The sequence below is a fragment of the Mixophyes fleayi genome, chromosome 5 (genome assembly GCF_038048845.1).
Source record: "Mixophyes fleayi isolate aMixFle1 chromosome 5, aMixFle1.hap1, whole genome shotgun sequence".
In the NCBI taxonomy this organism is placed as follows: Eukaryota; Metazoa; Chordata; class Amphibia; order Anura; family Limnodynastidae; genus Mixophyes; species Mixophyes fleayi.
The window spans coordinates 53,239,394-53,258,813 of NC_134406.1; the positions used below are offsets into that span (position 1 = coordinate 53,239,394).

General features: G+C 38.0%; 1 protein-coding gene across 1 annotated transcript in view; it reads right to left on the minus strand.

Moving 5' to 3' along the window:
- Positions 1-3,867: 3,867 nt before the first annotated feature.
- Positions 3,868-19,420, minus strand: part of LOC142158325 (ATP-dependent translocase ABCB1-like) — a 68,114-nt gene continuing 52,561 nt past the window's right edge. Inside the window, exons 22-29 of the mRNA XM_075212199.1 lie at positions 14,725-14,928; positions 12,865-12,965; positions 11,074-11,214; positions 9,776-9,932; positions 7,730-7,927; positions 7,021-7,227; positions 6,787-6,933; positions 3,868-4,273 (exon numbers count right to left, since the gene is read on the minus strand). Of these exons, the coding sequence (XP_075068300.1) occupies positions 4,076-4,273; positions 6,787-6,933; positions 7,021-7,227; positions 7,730-7,927; positions 9,776-9,932; positions 11,074-11,214; positions 12,865-12,965; positions 14,725-14,928 (1,353 nt within the window). The 3' untranslated portion in view covers positions 3,868-4,075. The remainder of the gene's footprint in view (positions 4,274-6,786; positions 6,934-7,020; positions 7,228-7,729; positions 7,928-9,775; positions 9,933-11,073; positions 11,215-12,864; positions 12,966-14,724; positions 14,929-19,420) is intronic.

Here is a 19,420-nt window from a genome sequence, read left to right on the forward strand (position 1 = left end):
CCCCCTCCACTGGCTGGCTCCCGGAAGGGAGCTGAAGAAAGGGGGCAAGTATGTTGTAATTTAATTTTTTGCATCTTAAATACTCCTATACAATTAATATGAACTCATACAGCCCAGAGAATAACAGCAGACAGCAAAATACAGGAAAAGAGGAACTGTACTCCTCACTTGGTCAAGTCTGAAGAATATTTACATTTCCAGTTTTAAATTTCATATATAAGATAACATACTTTACTAAAAAGTGCAGACTTAAAAAAACTCAGTATTTTGTTAAAGATATCTTAAGTATTTCTTCCTATCACTTTTTTTTTTTTTACTTACATTTCTTTTCATCTCTGTTTCAGTTGATTCTCCCGTTCCACCCCAAACCACAACATAATTTCAATTAACGTCATAAAGTTGAACTGTGTGTTTCACTCTGTGTTTTTCACAAAATTGATCACTCCTGTGGGAGTTATACTGTTTGTTTGTAAATTTATAAATGTTATTATAACTGTGTACAGTTCATGACCTGAAATGTAGAATTAACACAAATATGTATGTGAGCAAATAACTTCTCCAGCTCCCAAAACTTAATAGGAAAGACGGCGTTCCTTATCATGCAATTTAGGTGTAACATAGGCAGGCAGAAATTTTGGAGACCCCCTTAATATGACAAACAGAGACCCCATCCAAACTCTTGGCCTCATTGATACCTATGAAGAGACAGTTTTAGGTAGGAAGGACATGTGTTCAGGGCAGGGATTGAGACATTGTCCCCCTTGTTAGGATTGTATATTAAAACTCATATGAACAGAATAAAAACATACTTTAAATTAAGCTTAGCACAAAGATCAAAGCGGCATCCATTCTGGAGGCAAGTGTACAACATAGACCACATGCAGATGTCTGGTTTGCAGTGCAGAAACCATTCCGGTGAAAAGGAAATAAAACAATTCCATTTTGGTGAACAGTAAAAATATGAGCTGATTCTTATGGTATGCAGAGTAGAATCTATTCTGGTTGCAATTGTACCAATATTTTGGTATATATACATAACAGAATAAATTCTGTGCCAAATGTATAATACAGAGACATTTTTAAGACTAGTATACCTAGAAGACCTAGTATGTAAAGCAGATCTGAAAGATGGGGGCTAATATGCAAAACAGACCTTCAGTCTAGTGGCTAGTGTTCAGAGTAGATCTGAAATCTAATGGCTACTGTGCAGAGCAGATCTGAAGTCTTGTGGCTAGACTACAAAGTAGACCTGCAGTCTAGTGGTTTGTGTGCAGAGTAGACTTTTGTAGTGACTAGCAGCCCAGGTCCTGCTCCGCTACTACTTGATAGAATCATTACTGGGAGCTGTCTGCTGATTGGCTATTAAGGCAGATTCAAGCAGTAATTCTCAGCAGAGTATAGGCCAATCTGCCTATGTGGAGTAGTGCCCAGTGGAGCAGCTGCCCGAGAAGAGGGCGAAGAAAGAAGGAAGGAACTACTCCCCATGCCAATCAGGGCTCGCAGCGATAGCTGATAATGTTGGAGCGCCCGCTGCTTTATAAGCCGCCGGGCGCCACCATAGTATCAGTCCGGAGAAGAAAGAAGAGGACGTCCAGTGATGGAGACGCCGGCGGAAGCGGCAGGGAGCCCTTGTAAGGGCTGTGAGCTACCCTGCCACCAGAATATGCAGGCGCATGAACATCGGTGAGGAGCTCTTGTAAGGGCTAAGAGCAACCCCGCCAAGAAGACTCCGGGAATGCCAAACGGGAGAAGAGGCCCTAAAGAGCCAGCAGGGCAAGAGGCCCTAGAGAGCCAGGAGGGCAAGAGGCTCTTTGAGCGTAGCAGGACACGAGGCCCTTTGAGCGTAGCAGCGCACCAGGCCCTTGGAGCGTAGCAGGGTATGAGACCCTTTGAGCGTAGCAGGGCACCAGACCCTTGGAGCATAGCAGGGCACCAGGCCCTTCAGTGTAGAGAGGCACAGGCCTCTGGGTGAGGGGAGCGATAGGCTCTTGTCAGTGTATCAGGGCGGCTGTCCTGTAGTGTAGTAGGACATTGGGTCCTTGCAGTTAGAGGGATAGAAGGTCCCTGATGGTTAGTGGGGCAGTAGGCCATTATAGTTGGTAGTGGGCCCAGGTCTAGCAGGATGCTAGGTCCCGAAGTAGTGTAGGGGACAGTCGGTCCCTTGGTAGTTAAGAGGTAGAGTTCTGGAGCGGTTTACAGAACCCCTCCATCCGTCAGGAAGGGCACCTAAGTCCTGAGCTCCAGTACAAGGCAGGCTTAACAGCCGGGGCTCGGGCCGCGGGCGAAACCTGTGGAGTACAGCGTTTCAGGATGTGGAAGTGTCCCATGTGAGGAGAAGAGAGGTACGGTGCTTTCCATAGTGGTCCCTCAGGATTGAGTGAGTATCTAGGGTGTTGGGGAAGGGATTGTTGTTTGTGACTTTGTCTCCCTTGTTTTACAGGTGTGGTTCATAAGGCAAGGTTTGCGGAAAACCCAGCGAGCGGAAGGAACAGAGGGAGTCGCCATCGCAGACTCGTGTCCGTGAGTATAGCCACGGCGAGGGCTGTTCCCTTGGTGCACTCACCTTGTGGAGCTGTCCCTCCCGTATTTTCCCCTTTCCCCTTACAGCAAAACGAGTGCCCTGCACATGAAGACAGGGGCCCTTTTCCCCTGCAGTGTTTTGGGAGCTTGGACATCCCCACCCCTCCCCAAGTGGACCTTTTACACCTAGTGTATGTAGGGCTTATGAGTTATATGAATTTCTATAAATAATTATTGACTGTATGTATGTTCCCTTAAAAATAGATATTCCAGTGTGAAAGGCCATCATAGATCTAGTTTTTTTTACCCAGTATGAGATGAGCTGCAAAATATATTACTATATATGTGTCAAGATATATGTCAAACAAAAGGCAAACTCAAAAAATGCACTTTCAATGCTATTTGTCCATTTCTAACAACTGTAACAAATGCATCATTTAGGTTATATATTTTGGGGAGCTGTAGTTTGATTTTTACAAATATTTTCTGAGAAATATACAAATTTAAAACTAATATGTTCATTTATTTATTTCAGCTATGATATAGTAGTACATTTATATTGTGGACTTTTTATGTACACGTTTCCCTTAACAATTAATACACTATGGGCATGATTTAGAGTTAAACTTAAAATTGTGACCTTTGTGTATATGCAAACATGTGTCCATGCACTTATGTTTGTGAGGCTGAGGTTTATGTTAAGATATGTGAAACTTTAAATATAACATATGGATATCCCCTGAGCAAAAATGCAACTGTGATGATCACGAACTCGGAGACTTGCACCAGACCTATGGGACACCTCCAAGTCAAAATCAGACAAATTTCCAAGGGCTAGGGTGGTTCACATTGATGCTATACTGATTTTACACATGAACACCCATGACCCCCTCTCCAAGCATGAGGGCTGCAAGTTTAAGATATGCTAAACTCAAAATACGGTGCAAGTTGTGTGCATACACATTGCAACAAATTTTAAGCGTGTTGAATATTACATGGTGCAAATGGACTTACGTCCAACTCTTAATTAGGCTCAATGTGTTTCCTTTTACATTATGGTATCCATAGTATGTGTAACTCATTGACCAACATCTTGTAAACTTTAGAATCCCTATTTCTTAAGCTCAAAGGTTAAAAATGTCCACTAAAGGTCCTACTTGTGTGGAAAGACCACACACACCCTGGTCTGGAATAGTGGGTTAGGGGCTGAATGAATGCACCTTATTTCATCATCCTAACACATGTTTTCACAGATCCTTTTTTAATGGCACACATGCCAACCAGCCAGCCTGGAGGAGGCAAAAAATGTATAACATAGGAAGAACCACAGCCTTTATATAAGGGTAGTTACTTTTTATTTCACGTACAATTGTGCTTGTTTACTTCAACTGTGACCCAATTATGATTTAATGCACGTTAGTGTATTGCATCTTATCTGACATTTAACATATCTGATTTTATCTCCATAAAATATCTAAAAACTTAGAATGTGATATCAATACACAGGCTTTTTACTAATCATAAATAGTACTATCCCCGGAGCTATGAAGGCCTGTTACTTTGAGACCTGTGAGTTCACAAGAGAGTAATATTCAGCTTGTTTAGCCAGTAGCTGGTTGTGAGTGCCTTGTTCCACCACCCTCCCATTCTTCACCACTGCGATGACATCAGCATTCTGCACTGTGGTTAGCCGGTGAGCAATCACTATGCAAGTACGGCCTTGCGTGGCGTCATCCAGAGCCTGCTGCACAACCTGTTGAATATTAAATCAAGTATCACAATATAGCATTTTAACATTGCTTCGCAAATGTAAGAAGGAATCACTAGACTGTAATGTGGTGTATAATGTTAGTCCATTGCATATTCTGCATTAATAGCAAAATAAACTATAGAAATATTTACAGTATCTTAAAGCATGAATATTTATTTAAGTCTATCCCACAGTCTTCCATCAAATGATTCATTTCTTTTTCCATCCATTCTATATACAATCCTCTTCTATTCATCCATTCAACATCCATTCATTTTATACACATTCATCCCTATCATCTATTCACGCCATCCATCCAGCTCATAGTCATCCCATATCCATTCATCCAGTCAAGGTCAATTCAACTTATATGAATTCATCACATCCATTCCATACTAATTGATCCATCCCAATTCCAAGTTGGCCATGTTCAAATCTTTACCTGACCAGATCCTGACCACAGTACTCTTACCCACAAAGGTAACATCATTAAAACGATTGTCCATCTCATCTGCCTTATTCATCCATCCAATACACATACATCTTGTATCTATATATCATATAAAATCACATATTGTGAATTTCCCAATGACAATCCATCTTGTGTATATATATACTATATGTATATATATATATATATATATATATATATATATATATATACATACATACACACACAGTGGTCGAAGAGGACATTTAGAGGTGGCAGTATGGAAATTTAGAAGTGACGGCATGAAAAATGTAATAGGAAAGAAAGTGAATGGAATTTGATAGTTTTACAATGAAGGTAGTAGGAGGAGTGACGGTATGGCGTACCACTGTATACTCCTGCACTTACACCACTATATATACAGTGTTCTCCCCAGCACCTTTTTCCGGGTGCTCCACTTGGCTATTTTTACTTGCCACCCAGCTCTTGAAGCCCAACAGAGTCCTATTGTAATAGAATAAACCATTGCTTCTCCTATTAAAGCAGGCACTGTGTGAGCACTACAGCCAGCAGTGTGTGTTAGACCACTGGCCACCAGTCTGACTAGTCCTGGCAGGTGTGGGCAATATCCCCCAACATTTTTTATTATTATTGCAAAGTATCAGAACTGCCCCCATCCGGCTGCTTCTTAATGCCACCCGGCTGGCAAAATATATATATATATATATATATATATATATATATATATATATTTAAAATGATAATATACTGTATTAAATTCAGAATAAAAAACGAAGGTTCTGTAATATTAACAGAGAACGAATTGTGGAGACCAAATACTGTTGTTAATTTCAACTTATATTTAGAGGAAATTGTTAGTTATTTGAAGAAAGTACAAGGGTGCCAATATTTTTGGCCATAACTGGACCTTAGGGATTGCTCTTTTATATGCTTAGATATGCTCTGTTTCCATTCTCTTGGCACTTGTTAATATTTTTTACTACATTGGTATTATTACTGTATTGCATGTTGGACATAATAACATTTTCTTGAGACCACCATATGTGTATGTTTAATATTTTATCATTGCCATTTTACTCTCAGCTTGTGTTGGGATATAATACAATGTTAGATTTGTTTACAATATAAATGATTTCTGTCTAAGTGAATTAAAATCTTTTTGATGAACTTTTTTTCTGGTGATAATGTGTGATTACCCTATGAGCTCCCACAATAAACTCAACAATACTTATTTACTAGCATTGTTCAAAAGTGTATAGTAACCCCTAGACATATAAAAGCTATCTGCCAATTGGGTTACTACACATTTGAACCTTTGGAGCTGTGTTAGTAAATAACCCTCCAACAGGTATTTCTCACTGTTCTGTAACATTTGTAGATGCTTTGCATCTACAAATTGCCATTCATTGCAATGAAGTCTGATCTCTAAGTACCAGTACACTGCTAACTATTTTAACACAGTTTGAACATTTTGTTGGGTGAAGCGGAGGGTGTTTGTTCAAATGAGTCTGTGGTCGTTTTGAATTTTTCTTTTTAGATGATTGACAGCGAGTAGGCTACGACTGAGAGCTGTGATATAAATGATATAAATGCCACCTGTCATATTATCATGCCACAGACCATGAACGTTTAAATCCCATCACCAATAATTATCACACTGGTACTTTAACCATTGACAGCTTATTTGTACATCACTCCCTCCTTTTGGGAAGGTGCAATTTTACCAAACATATAAATAGGGCGGAGGAAGATGGTTCCTGAGGAGGTAACGCCACAATTGAGGGAGGGGTGTTAAGGAGGATGGTGATAATTTTTGAAAAAAAAATGTCAAAAAGTTGGAATTAGCCCTGGCTGTTACTCAGATTTGCATATGTGCATGACGTTTACATACAAACCCATCAAACTCATATGTACTTCCTCTGTTTTTACATATGACTTGTATTCTGTATGATTTGCTATTGCCACTATTCAGCTCTGTGGAGTTTTGTGGCACCTTACAAATAAATGATGATGATGACATAGCTGACACTGTAATTAGAGATATAATAACTATATAGCCCATCACCTTCTCACTTTCTGTATCAAGAGCAGAGGTAGCTTCATCCAGGAGTAGCACTTTCGGCTTACGCACAAGAGCACGGGCAATGGCAATCCTCTGCTTTTGTCCTCCTGAGAGCTGGGTTCCCTTATCCCCAACACGTGTGTTATATCCCTGTGTAATGAGACAAGCAAAGAGATTTAGCTTTGAAATAGAAAGGTAAAACATTAATATTTAGGTTGTAAATGCAAAATCATTTACGTCAGGTAAACTGTCAATGAAGGTATGAATGTTGGCTACTGTTGCTGCCTCTATGACCTCCTCCTGTGTAACAAGTCTACTGTTGTCACCATACTGGATGTTTTCACTGATGCTGCAGTCAAAAAGGATTGGCTCCTGTGACACAATGCCTAGCTGAGACCTCAGCCACTTCAAATGGAGAGTCTTGGTATCAATCCCATCTGCAAGCTGAAATATAGAATCTACCATTACCTTTACTGTTCACTATACATTTTACATATAAACTAGTTAATAAAATTGGAGGCAAGGAAAAGCCGCCTAGAAAATGGAACAATATGCTGTTCTGTTCAGAAAATAGGGCTAAAAGCTGAAATGGCAAAGCATAATGTGTCAGTTACACTTGATATGACATTAATGGTCTTATCTGTGTGTTAAACCATCAATCAGCAGGATCTTATTTTTTAAAGAACATTTGTGTAATTAAGGAGCCTCTAAACCAATTTTTCACTCCACAACTCCCAAAGTGAAGTAGATTAGAAAGGAGACTGGATAGAAATATGAAAATGTGAGTGACTAATCAACTTATAAAATAAAGCATTGTTGGAATAAATGTCTAGCATAAAATCTCTGGTGATGTATGTATTGCATTATAAAAAGTAATTAATGGTTATAGGTCCAATAAGGAATCATATTATACATGTACAAATATAAATATATGTATATATATTACCACTTGTCCTTCTATTGGGTCATAAAACCTCTCCAGTAGCTGAATCAAGGTACTTTTTCCACAGCCGCTGCTCCCCACCAGTGCAAGGGTCTGACCTTTAGACACTTTAATGCTGAGTCCCTGGAGAACATGAGCGTTTGCTCTTGTTGGGTAAACAAATTTGACGTTTTTAATTTCGAGATTCCCTTCCAGGTCATTCTTTAAAAACATGAATAGAGATACAGATTATAGAATTTCGTCATATGTTTCTGTGATTTTCATTCATTTGATTGTGAAGAAATACACAAAAGTACATAGAACTTGAGTCTTATTTGTTGGGGAATAGTTGGTGTCAAAGTTCCATTATAATAAAAATGGTGCAAGTTACTAATCCAGATTTATAACAGGGTAGAGCCTAAATGTCTATGGTTGTGTTAGGAACTCCCAAGCCAGTACAGTGAAACTCGGGAACTACTCTGAAGGCCCGGTATTCGCTGGAGCCCCTAGTGGTGGGGACAGATTTGGCTGCGGACCGACCGAGGGTCGAGCAACGTGTACCAGATGTCTGAAAGAACATAGTATGAATTGTAGAATTGTATGTTTAACAACTTTAAGAGCATCAGGTTTTCTACTGAATGCATAAAAAGTATTTTTCAGATTCATGGTATTATATCCATTATATTCTCTAAGGGTGTAAGAACATGACCTTTTAGATGAAAAGCCATGAGAATTGGTGCTTTTATGAAAACTGAAATTTCGTTTCCTGACTGAGCTAAAACAAAACCACAACCAACACCACAGGAGATGGAGAGAATCTAATTTCACATTCCAAGTTCTGTTCATCTATATTATTTACTATTACTGTCATGAAGAATTACTATCACATTGGTATCTAGAACACATCACATCCCTGTGATAGGATCTTAGGACTTATTTGCCTGTAATCGCCACTTACATCTGAACTTGTAAATCTACAAGAATGAATGTTTACTACATTCCCAGAAAGTGAATTGCTTAAATCGATTTGTCTTAATAAATATGTGTGAATAGGTTCCTATATAGGTTCTAATAATTTTTTGCTTTATTTAACACCCATGGAAACAAGAGTTTGACTTTGCGGACACAATTATTAAAACTCCATTGGTTCAAATAATCATTAGTTAACACTAGTTGGAGTTGTCAGCTTCCCGCTTAATTCACTAAATAACTTAAGTCTGTTAGTGTTAACTTGGTGTTAAGACTAACAGACTTTTGCTGTCTGTTTAGCATCATTTAGAGTAATCAGACTTCATTCTGCTCTGAGGTGCCCCTCATTAAACATTGGGTTAGACTGGTTATTGCATGCTGATAATATTACATTGCAGGCATGGTTTACCAAGCAACTGGTGCTTCTGCCATGACCAGTCTAACACAATGTTTCCCCTCTGCTCTATGATTGTTTTGACTATTAAGAGAGCTCAGATGAGAGTTTATATAAAATATTTAGAAATCTCTTAAAATATCCTTTCATAGACTCCATACATTGAACTAATAAGAGATCCAATCAAGATTGTGACCATTGCATAGATGAACTACCAATAGCAGAGGTTTAGTACAAAGAATCTAATAAAGATTTTTATTAATGAGAATAGAGATTAGGTTATGTGATAATTTTATTTACTAGATACATTTTGACAGGTGGTTTAAGTGACCCCCTAGTCTAGTATGAAGGTACCACATCCTACAATAGTATTCATCCGATCCTTATTGCTACAGGGAGCCCTCACCACTTCACTACCCAAAATGCACTAGGCTAAAGAAATCCCATTACACTAATATCATCATCATCATCTATTTATATACACAAGGAATTTTCAAAAAATGGGCTAGCATGCAAACTAGAAGCATAAAGACAGTTTGCATCATGGAGCATGCACACGTGTTGTATACTTAAGTTTAGGAAGATACCATTTAAAATACCACTCTTCATATAACACTTATGATTAAATGCATCTTTCTTTCATCCAATGAGAGTGAGGCATGCTTTGAGATGTAATATACAGAAGCACAGTTAAACAAATATTTTACCAAAGTTTCCCCTTCTTCACTGTAGCTGTCAATAGCTGGATTTTTGTCCAAAAGCTTAAAAATGCGTTGAGCTGAAATCTTTGCTTTTCCGAAATCCGGTGCAAAAGAATTGGACTGTCCCACACTAATAGCAGCAAACATAATGGCAGAGAATACTCTAAAATAAGAAATAGATCATATAACGTATTTTAATAAGCAATAGTGATGGCAAAATAATTGTAGTCACTGTATTACGGATAATTTACAAACAAAAGGTACACACACTGTCAGATAGCAGTCATATGTCCGCACTTCACTCCTGTTCTGCCAGTCCCAATTGACAACCGATCAATTTTTTTTGAATCAGTGGTCGTTTTGGGCACATGCAATAATTATCTCTTATAAACAATTAATTTCATTGGGAGAAAGACAGAATCACTGAGCAATCAAGTGATGTTAAGTGCACAATATATGTGAGGCGATTGTTTGTTAAATGCTTTACAGGATTAAAACCACAAGACTCCAGGTTACCTGAAAACAATGCTGAGAGTGAGTATGGTGGTAGACTCATAGTTTCCACTCTCTCAAGAACAAACAGTGAGTGGTAGCTCAGATGTAAGATCACAGACAAAGCAACATCAAAGACAATTTGATCAACCATGTAACTGACATTGATTGTAGTGACTATAAAGCAAACACCATCTTGTCCCCCTGGGACTACAATACACAATGAGACACAGACTAGCATTTTAAGGCCCTAGACCCGATTCCAGGAACACTAGAGAAGCATTGCTACCAGTGACATAGCTAGAAATCTGCAGGCCTCGCCTTATGAAAAGAGTTTGAAGGAGCCCTCACAGTTTCTAAGAATGGACACCTTGAACCAGAGGAACCATGACCAGAATTCCATTCCTCTCTGAATTTAAATTTTGAAGCCCCAGAATGCTGGCTTATGCATCTCAAATACCTTGTGTTGTCGGTGGTCACACAGCAGCAAGCTCTTTAAACTCCCTGCTGACCGTAGACATCGATCTACTTACTCTAAGTTCAGCAGTGCTCTACTCACTGCTCTACTCACCTCTGAGTTCAGCAGCGCTTAAAGGAGATGGCAGTAGGGTGCAGGGCAGGGGTGGCAGCTAGAAGCGGCCTGGCAACTGAGTAACCGTGACAGATCATCTAAGATGTTGGGCCCTGTAGCAGCTGCTACCCCATTAGTTATGCCCATGACTGCTACCATTTACAACCAACCACTGCCTATTATTTCAATATTTTGCAATTGCTTAGAAAGAAGGCACCAAAGTTGATAATCAAATACTTACATAAAAACATTTTCAAAATACATGTAGCAATTTGCAATAAGCCAGGCTCCAAACCTAAATACAATTGCATTTACAAAATAATTTATTGACTGAGCAATTGCATAGGTTACTCCATAAAGAGGTGCTTTCCGGAGGGCATCCCTAATAGAAACGAAAAAAAATATTAAATACGTTCTGGTGTCATTTGATATCCTAAAATTTGAGGATAAATGAGCAAATAAATAATGAAAATAAAATCAGGTCCATTATCATATAAAAATAGTTGTCCAAATACATCAGTCTTAATCTAGTTATTTTTTTGAACAGATGATTTAAATTCCATGTTTTAACGCTGACACGGTGTAATAGTGTTCAAATATAAGGAATCGCTCTGTCTGATCTGCATTTTTATTTATATGCAATGAATCGCTGTCTGCACATTGCATGTTCTCTTTTCAGATCTGTAAGTTAGCAACATAGTGTGCTTAATTGAGTGGGCACATGTGCAATGCAACACATTTTGAAGATGGACAATTTTTAGATTACTGGAAGTTAGTGGGAGCTGAATTCACAAACCAGCAATACCTCATTGCTGCTGCATCTGGGAGACACTGGAACGTGATTGTTGATATATCTGTAATTAGGTATGCCGTATATATATATATTTCTGTTAAATTGTGTTCTACCTGAGGAAGTTTAAGGGGTATGTTTACTAAACTGCGGGTTTGAAAAAGTGAAAATGTTGCCTATAGCAACCAATCAGATTCTAGTTAGCATTTATTTAGTACATTCTACAAAATTGACAGCTAGTATCTGATTGGTTGTTAAAGGCAACATCTCCACTTTTTCAAACCCGTAGTTTAGTAAATATACCCCTAAATGTTACACCATGGGGGAGATTCAATTAGCGGAGAGGTGTCTCCATAGCGTCCATGAGACACTCTGCGGTGGAGATTTGACAGAAATCTCTGCTCATTTTTCCTCCCATAGAGGTGCAAAAATGAGCGGAGATTTCTATTGTAATTGCTGGCAATGTGCACGGCGTAATGTTCGTACAGCACATGGCTGGCAATTGAATCTCCCTATATGGCTGTTTTTGTCATCTATGCTTTGTCCTTGAACTTTGGTATAGAGTGACCTAAAGATAGAGTGACCCACGCACCAGATTACAGATAAGCCTGTTTGAATTACACTTTTGGTATGAGGCCACTCTTCACAAATATTTTATTTCCTGAGCACAATTGTTTTCACCGAAAAAGGTATTACACTAAAGGGCGCCCCTCTCATGTTTTGTCTTTTAGATTTTACCTTATAAGTGCGGTACAAGTGATGTTCTAGAGGAAAGCTGACACCTTTTATGATAAAGTAATATTGTGCTGATGAACTTAATCATATGTAAAAGGAGACATCGTTTTCCAATATTGAATATTCCTTCTGATTTATTGCTACCAGTACTTGATGGACTGTACAGTCTGACTTACGTTTGCCAAATCTCCAGAAAATCATCCAAAAATCCCAACAGACAAAGTGGTGGTTGTGAGATGAGATATGAGATCATCAAATCATAGGTCATTAACGATATGTGGTGATTTGCAAAGTGTCCAAAAAATGACTGCTTAGTAAATTTCCCCATAGGTGTTTGATATAAAGGAAACGGTTATTCCCATTAAGAGCTTTGAAAGTGGGCCCTCAATCTTGTGCATGAAAAATGAACAAATCTACCATGGGAGATTTGTTATACAGGTACAACAAATTTTATTTTTACTGTGCATTTGCTTTAGCCCGAATAATTGAGGATACAAATATAGTAACCTGTATGGTCCTCTTAAGCTTGCATTATATTTTTCATAAAATGCATCTTCTTTTGTTAACGACACCACTGTCCTGATATTTTCAACAGTCTCTGTTGATATCTGAAAAAGGTGGGGGAAGGAAGAACAAGTCTAGCAAAAGTAATAGGTATATGCATAGAATAAACATTTTGTAAGTGCTGCTATTGTATAGACTTTCAAACAAATAACATATTAAAAAGCACAAAATATACTAACTGAGCACTCAAAAATCAACTATATTCTGCTTGTATGAATCATATTTTTATCAAAAAAGTCTATGGGTGGAATACAATTATCCACGTTGTTCCGCCAAAACCCATTGGTTCCTATGATCCCATATCCACCTGTATTTGTACTACATTTACTTGTGAGCACTGCAAGTGAATGCACTGGGATTAATGGAATAACCTTAATAGACCCCTCAAACGCAATTTAACCTCAGCATGTTAAACATGATCACGTTTTAATGCAGTGTTCTTGGAATTTAACGAAATGCCAGTAGGTAATCAGCCTAATATAAGAGCTCCAACTATTTCAATCTCAATGATACATGTTTGCTGAAACCTTCAGCTCACAACTAGATAGTTTAGAAACAACTTTAAAGTTTCTTTCTACAAGCAAGAAAAAAGTTAATTACAAAAATGTAAAATCATATTACTTGGTTGAAATTGTAGGATTTAAGTAAAAAAAATTTTGTGGAGTTCACTTTAAAAGCATTGTGCATCTTTGCATCGAGAACAATGCAAAAGACAAGACAGTTATATTTAAGATCCTTGATTTTTTGCAGTGTAACCCAGTGGTTGAATTGGAAATTTTGAAGTAGCGTTATGGAAAACATAAATTAATAGAATTTGCTAGTTTTACAATGAAGGCAGTAGGAGAAGTGGTGGTACGGCATACCACGGTATAATTTAGAGCAGTGGTCAGGGAACAGGGGTAAATTATCCCAAATGGGTTAAAAATTAAATTCCTGTGGGTAATGCTGATGATTCACATGCTGTCAGGTGGATTGTAGACCCCTTTAAATGTGAAATTGCTGTTGTACCAGAAGAGCCTCAAGGGTTGGCAGAGGTACTTCTTGAGCCTTGATGCAATAATGAAGCACGTATTGCATTTTGAAAACAAAGCAAATCTGTCATATTTTTGGATGTCAACAGCTGCAAAGGCATTCAAAATTGCACATGAGGAGGCAGTCAAAAAGTTGCTGCCTTTTGCAACAACCAACCTTTGGGAACAAGGATTTTCCACTCTAACGAATATAAAAACAAAGCAGAGAAATCGATTGGACGCTGAAGACTGTATCCAAACTGTTCTGACGTCAAAATGCCCCAATATTGATGTTCTCATATCAAAAATGAAGCAACATCATTTCTCCAAAACCTGAAGTTTTGAATTTGAAGCTTTCAAAGAAATTTTGAATAGATTCAACAAAATTTTGAATTCCAATAATTAATAAAATATGATTTCCTTCCTTTCAAATTAAGGGGGTAAATATATTTGGCGGTAAAAGGTAAAAAAGTTTACTGACCCCTGATTTAGAGTGATATTTACCCTGGACAGGGCTTTCTAGCAAGATTATGCAAAATGTGTTTATTTATGCTACTTACTTCAATCTTTTCTGAAGTTTCATTAACATTTACCCTAAAGCAAAATCCACAAAACACACTGCTGCAGATCTCTGGATAATGACACAGATAATGTGATGGTCCCTACTGTGCAGGAGAATTGTAGAAAACAGCACTACGAAGTTTTGTACTGCAATAGAAATGAAATGACAAGCTCACAGTTCTAACTGTAGACACAAATGTTTGTTTGCAATGTGAGACTGAAATAAACATACTCTTCCAGCTTCTTCCAAGGCCTTCTGATCTTTGGATGCGTGACCAGCTATAGACTTCATTCTAATGATGTTGGCTCCGATTAGAAGTGGAACACACGCCAAGATCAGCATTGTCAGCTGCCAGCCATGTATAAAAGCTATGAGGATAGCGGCGAGCAGAGTGCACACTGTCATTGTGAGTAATCCCAGTCGGCTTCCAGTAGCCTAGAAGGCGGAAAGGGAAACACTTGCTAAATAAGCAAATCTTCAAAGAGGTCATTATACTTATTGTATCTACTGCCAAAGAGAGAGCAATACTCTAATATTCCAATATAGTTATCAGTACTGTAGGTGTGTTACTGTCATCACACACAGCATGCTTGGTTACATCAAAATGTATTACTAGAGTATGTGTTGCCCAATTTATGGTACCTATTGCATACAGTAGTGTATCTCAACAGAGACAAGGGTAAAAGGAAAAAAAAGTTTTGACATTTATGTTAAATATGAATTCTGCAAACAATGACTTTAAATAAACCAGTGGGCATATAATGCAGGAGATATAGAACAAGCCTACTGTATATGTAACCTCAAAAATTGCAGTTTCCTAAATTGTGCATAGCACAGGGGAATGTGCATGCTAGCCGTAGCATCCCTTTTTGCAGACTATGAGCAATTTGGGGGTTTGTCTGCCACTTCTCAGGTCGGCAAAGCTTTTTCAAGTAGGGTCCATGTAATTATTAAATATAATATTTTTTGCATTTATCCCTCAATATTTAAGTAGTTAGTAAAGCAACTGTTTGAAGGAACCTGAAATGCTGCTTGGATTGGTGAAGGGGAATTACAACCCACTCAGTTGTGGAAATTACTTGGAATACAACCCAAACAGTATACATTAGGTTGTGGCGTGCTGTATGTAGGTATTATCGCCACTAGGAGTTGTTGAAGGGAGCTATTTATAGCTTCCAACAGTCTGCATTATGGTTGTAGGTTGTATTTAAGCGGATCCTTCTACAGTATAGCAAATTGTGTGCTATGTAACTGTGAAAGGTATGTTCCATGTGAAATTATTTAGAAGGGTATGTCCTGGTTTCTCATGCACAGGACAACTTTAAGAATTCAAATGGAAAGACTATATAAGAATTCCTCATACACTGAACTTTACAATTGCTTAGGAATTTTCAAATGAAATGGAATGAAGCTCTACATAAATGCTCATTCCAACTTATCAAACTTACTATTAAAGATAGAAAATCATCCATTGGTAAAATCGAAGAAGAACTATCAATATACAGTCATGGCCAAAAGTTTTGAGAATGACACAAATGTTATTTTTCACAAAGTCTGCTGTCTCAGTTTTTATGATGCCAATTTGCATACACTCCATAATGTCATGAAGAGAGATCAGATGAATTGCAATTAAGTTCAAAGTCCCTCTTTGCCATGACAATGAACTTTATCCCAAAAATATCATTTCCACTGCATTTCAACCCTGCCACAAAATATGAAGAGAGTTCAGTGATTCTCTTGTTAACACAGGTGAGAGTGTGGACGAGGACAAGGCTGGAGATCTGGAGATCACTGTCATGCTGATTGAGTTAGAATAACAGACTGGAAGCTTTCAAAGGTGGGTGGTGCTTGAAATCATTGTTCTTCCTCTGTTGACCATGGTTAGCTGCAAGGAAATACATGCAGTCATCATTGCTTTGCACAAAAAGGGCTTCACAGAGAAGGATATTGCTGCTAGTAAGATTGCACCTATATCAACAATTTATCGGATCATCAAGAACTTCAAGGAGAGAGATTTAATCATTGTGAAGAAGGCTTCAGGGTGCCCAAGAACGTCCAGCAAGTGCCAGGACCGTCTCCTAAAGGTGATTCAGCTGGGAGATTGGGGAAACACCAGTACAGAGCTTGCTCAGGAATGGCAGCAGGCAGGTGTGAGTGCATCTGCACGCACAGTGAGGCGAAGATTTTTGGAGGATGGCCTGGTGTCAAGAAGGCTCTCCAGGAGAAACATCAGGGACAGACTAATATTCTGCAAAAGATACAGGGATTAGACTGCTGTGGACTGGGGTAAAGTCATTTTCTCTGATGAATCCCCTTTCAGATTGTTTGGGGCATCTGGAAAAACGCTTGTCCAGAGAAGGAAAAGTGAGCGTTACCATTAGTCTTGTGTCATGCCAACAGTAAAGCATCCTGAGACCATTCATGTGTGGGATTACTTCTCAGCCAAGGAAGTGGGTTCACTCACAATTTTGCCAAAGAACACAGCCATGAATAAAGAATGATACTAAAACATCCTCCAAGAGCAACTTCTCCCAACCATTCAAGAACAGTTTGGTGACGAACAATGCCTCTTTCAGCATGATGGAGCACCTTGCCATAAGGCAAAAGTGATAACTAAGTGGCTCGGGGATCAAAACATCAAAATTTTGGGTCCATGGCCAGGAAACTCCCCAGACATTATTGCCATTGAGAACTTGTGGTCAATCCTCAAGAGGCGAGTGGACAAACAAAAACCCACAAATTCTGACAAACTCCAAGCGTTGATTAGGCAAGAATGGGCAGCCATCAGTCAATATGTGGCCCAGAAGTTGATTGACAGCATGCCAGGGCGAATTGCAGAGGTCTTCAAAAAGTAGGCTCAACACTGCAAATATTGACTCTTTGCATAAACTTTATGTAATTGTCAATGAAAGTATTTGCCACTTATGAAATGCTTGTGTCATTCTCAAAACTTTTGGCCATGACTGTACATGAAAAAATAAAACCTATAGAATATCTAGAAGTCTAAAATATCTAAAAATCTGAAGAGATTAACGCAAGATATATTTAAGAAGATTGAAGAGGATGTAATACAGATAAAGCTAGACAAATTCTGTAAAGAGACAAAAGATTATGGTCTTGACTACAGAAATTAATTAAGGACAAACAGGAACACGAAAAGGAGTGGAAAACCAGAAAATATCCAAGATACCAATCACACAGATACACAAAAGAGATATATTCCCATCATTGGGGAAACAATCCAGACCCTATAGACCAATCAGAGTCCTTCTGATCAAACACATCCTGAAACAGGCATATTACAAAACATTTTTGTATATAGATATCTTTATAGAAATAGCTATATTTATTTAGATAAATGAATAATCTACAGAGCAGGTACATTGGTGTGCTCAATTAGTCATTACATTATATCTCTCCTCTTGTGGCAAGTATCATGAGATATGTGACATCTTGATAAATTGTGACTCCAACTTGGGGCCTATAGAATTTTAATCCATGTGTGGTTATAATGGGTTTTATGTGAATTATATACATGTATTTTTGATAGAAAAGGGTCAGAGGAAAAAGTAGTAACTCCCTTTTTCCTCTCCTCTTATTCTCTGAGTAGTCTGATTTATCTATTGGGAATGTGGCTATTAATTAAATATCCTGGGGTCATATCCCCAGCGGGGATAGCATTAAGATCGTTAAATTCATTTTATGTTGAGACTCTATATTTATTTTCTTTGTGTTAAACTCTCCTACAGTATGATTATAGATAAACAAAATATTTATACATTTAATCCTAAAATAATGGCTTACTAATGCCATATATTATATGAAGAATAACTGAAAAACTATTGGCATTCAGAGTTCAGAGCAACTAAGTTTCTTTTGAAAGAAATTGGTTCTACTATATATAAACTCTTATGAGAATATATGTTGCTTTTTCTTCTTTTTCTTTTTGGCAAGACTAGGGAAGTTGTTGAGAGGCAGATGGCCTCTGGCAGTATGTATCATGCTACAGTCGGTTTGGATATATATGAAGCCAGCTTGGTAAAAGATTAAGTAATTTACATTCTCTCTTCATCCTTTTATATGTATTTATTATTTTTTTTCTTAATAAAGCAATGTCCTAAATGCATAATATGGCAATTGACACTATGGGTTAATATATAATTCAGGTGATGCAATTATCAGGGACATTCAACTAAGGCCAATAGTGCAGGTGTTTGTGCTGATTGAATAAGAACCATCTGTATAAATAACCCAGTATGGCACTGCTAAGACATATTTGAAAAACTCAGATTCTCACTGACGAAACGCGTCAGAATCCTGAATCCTATAAGTTTTGACCGGGCTTAATAAGAGGACAACTGGGAACCTTACCTGCGTCCATCTGGCTACAAAATTGGGAAAATAAGACTGTGTCTATTCTAGATTAACTGAGCTGACAATCAGAAGGGGAATCATTTCCTTAACAGCCATCACGTAGAACCGGGTGAGATCTCTCTACATTACTACTTTCCAAACAGGAATCTCATACACAAGAATATTTCCGATTGAGCTCCAGATGATATTTAGAACAAGGATAGCAATGAATAACAAATACCTTTAGATTACATGTTTGCACTTTGTAAAATAAATGGACTGGCCATCCACTTCTAATTAAAAGTCTCACACCTCGAGATAAGTGCCATTAAAGAGGTTTTTGAACTCATACGATCAGTTGAGACTGAAAATTATTATATCAAGTGCATGAACCATCTAATATTTAGATAGTTCTTGTTTTTATGATACCCCCGGCCACTGGGATAAGTATAAATTGCATTTAGCAATTGTTTAATTTCGCAACATTTATCATTTTGAATGTTTGAAGATTGTTTTAAGCACGATTAGGCTTTTCCGCCGTTTTTATTTGTTTCATTATTATATACAGTAAATA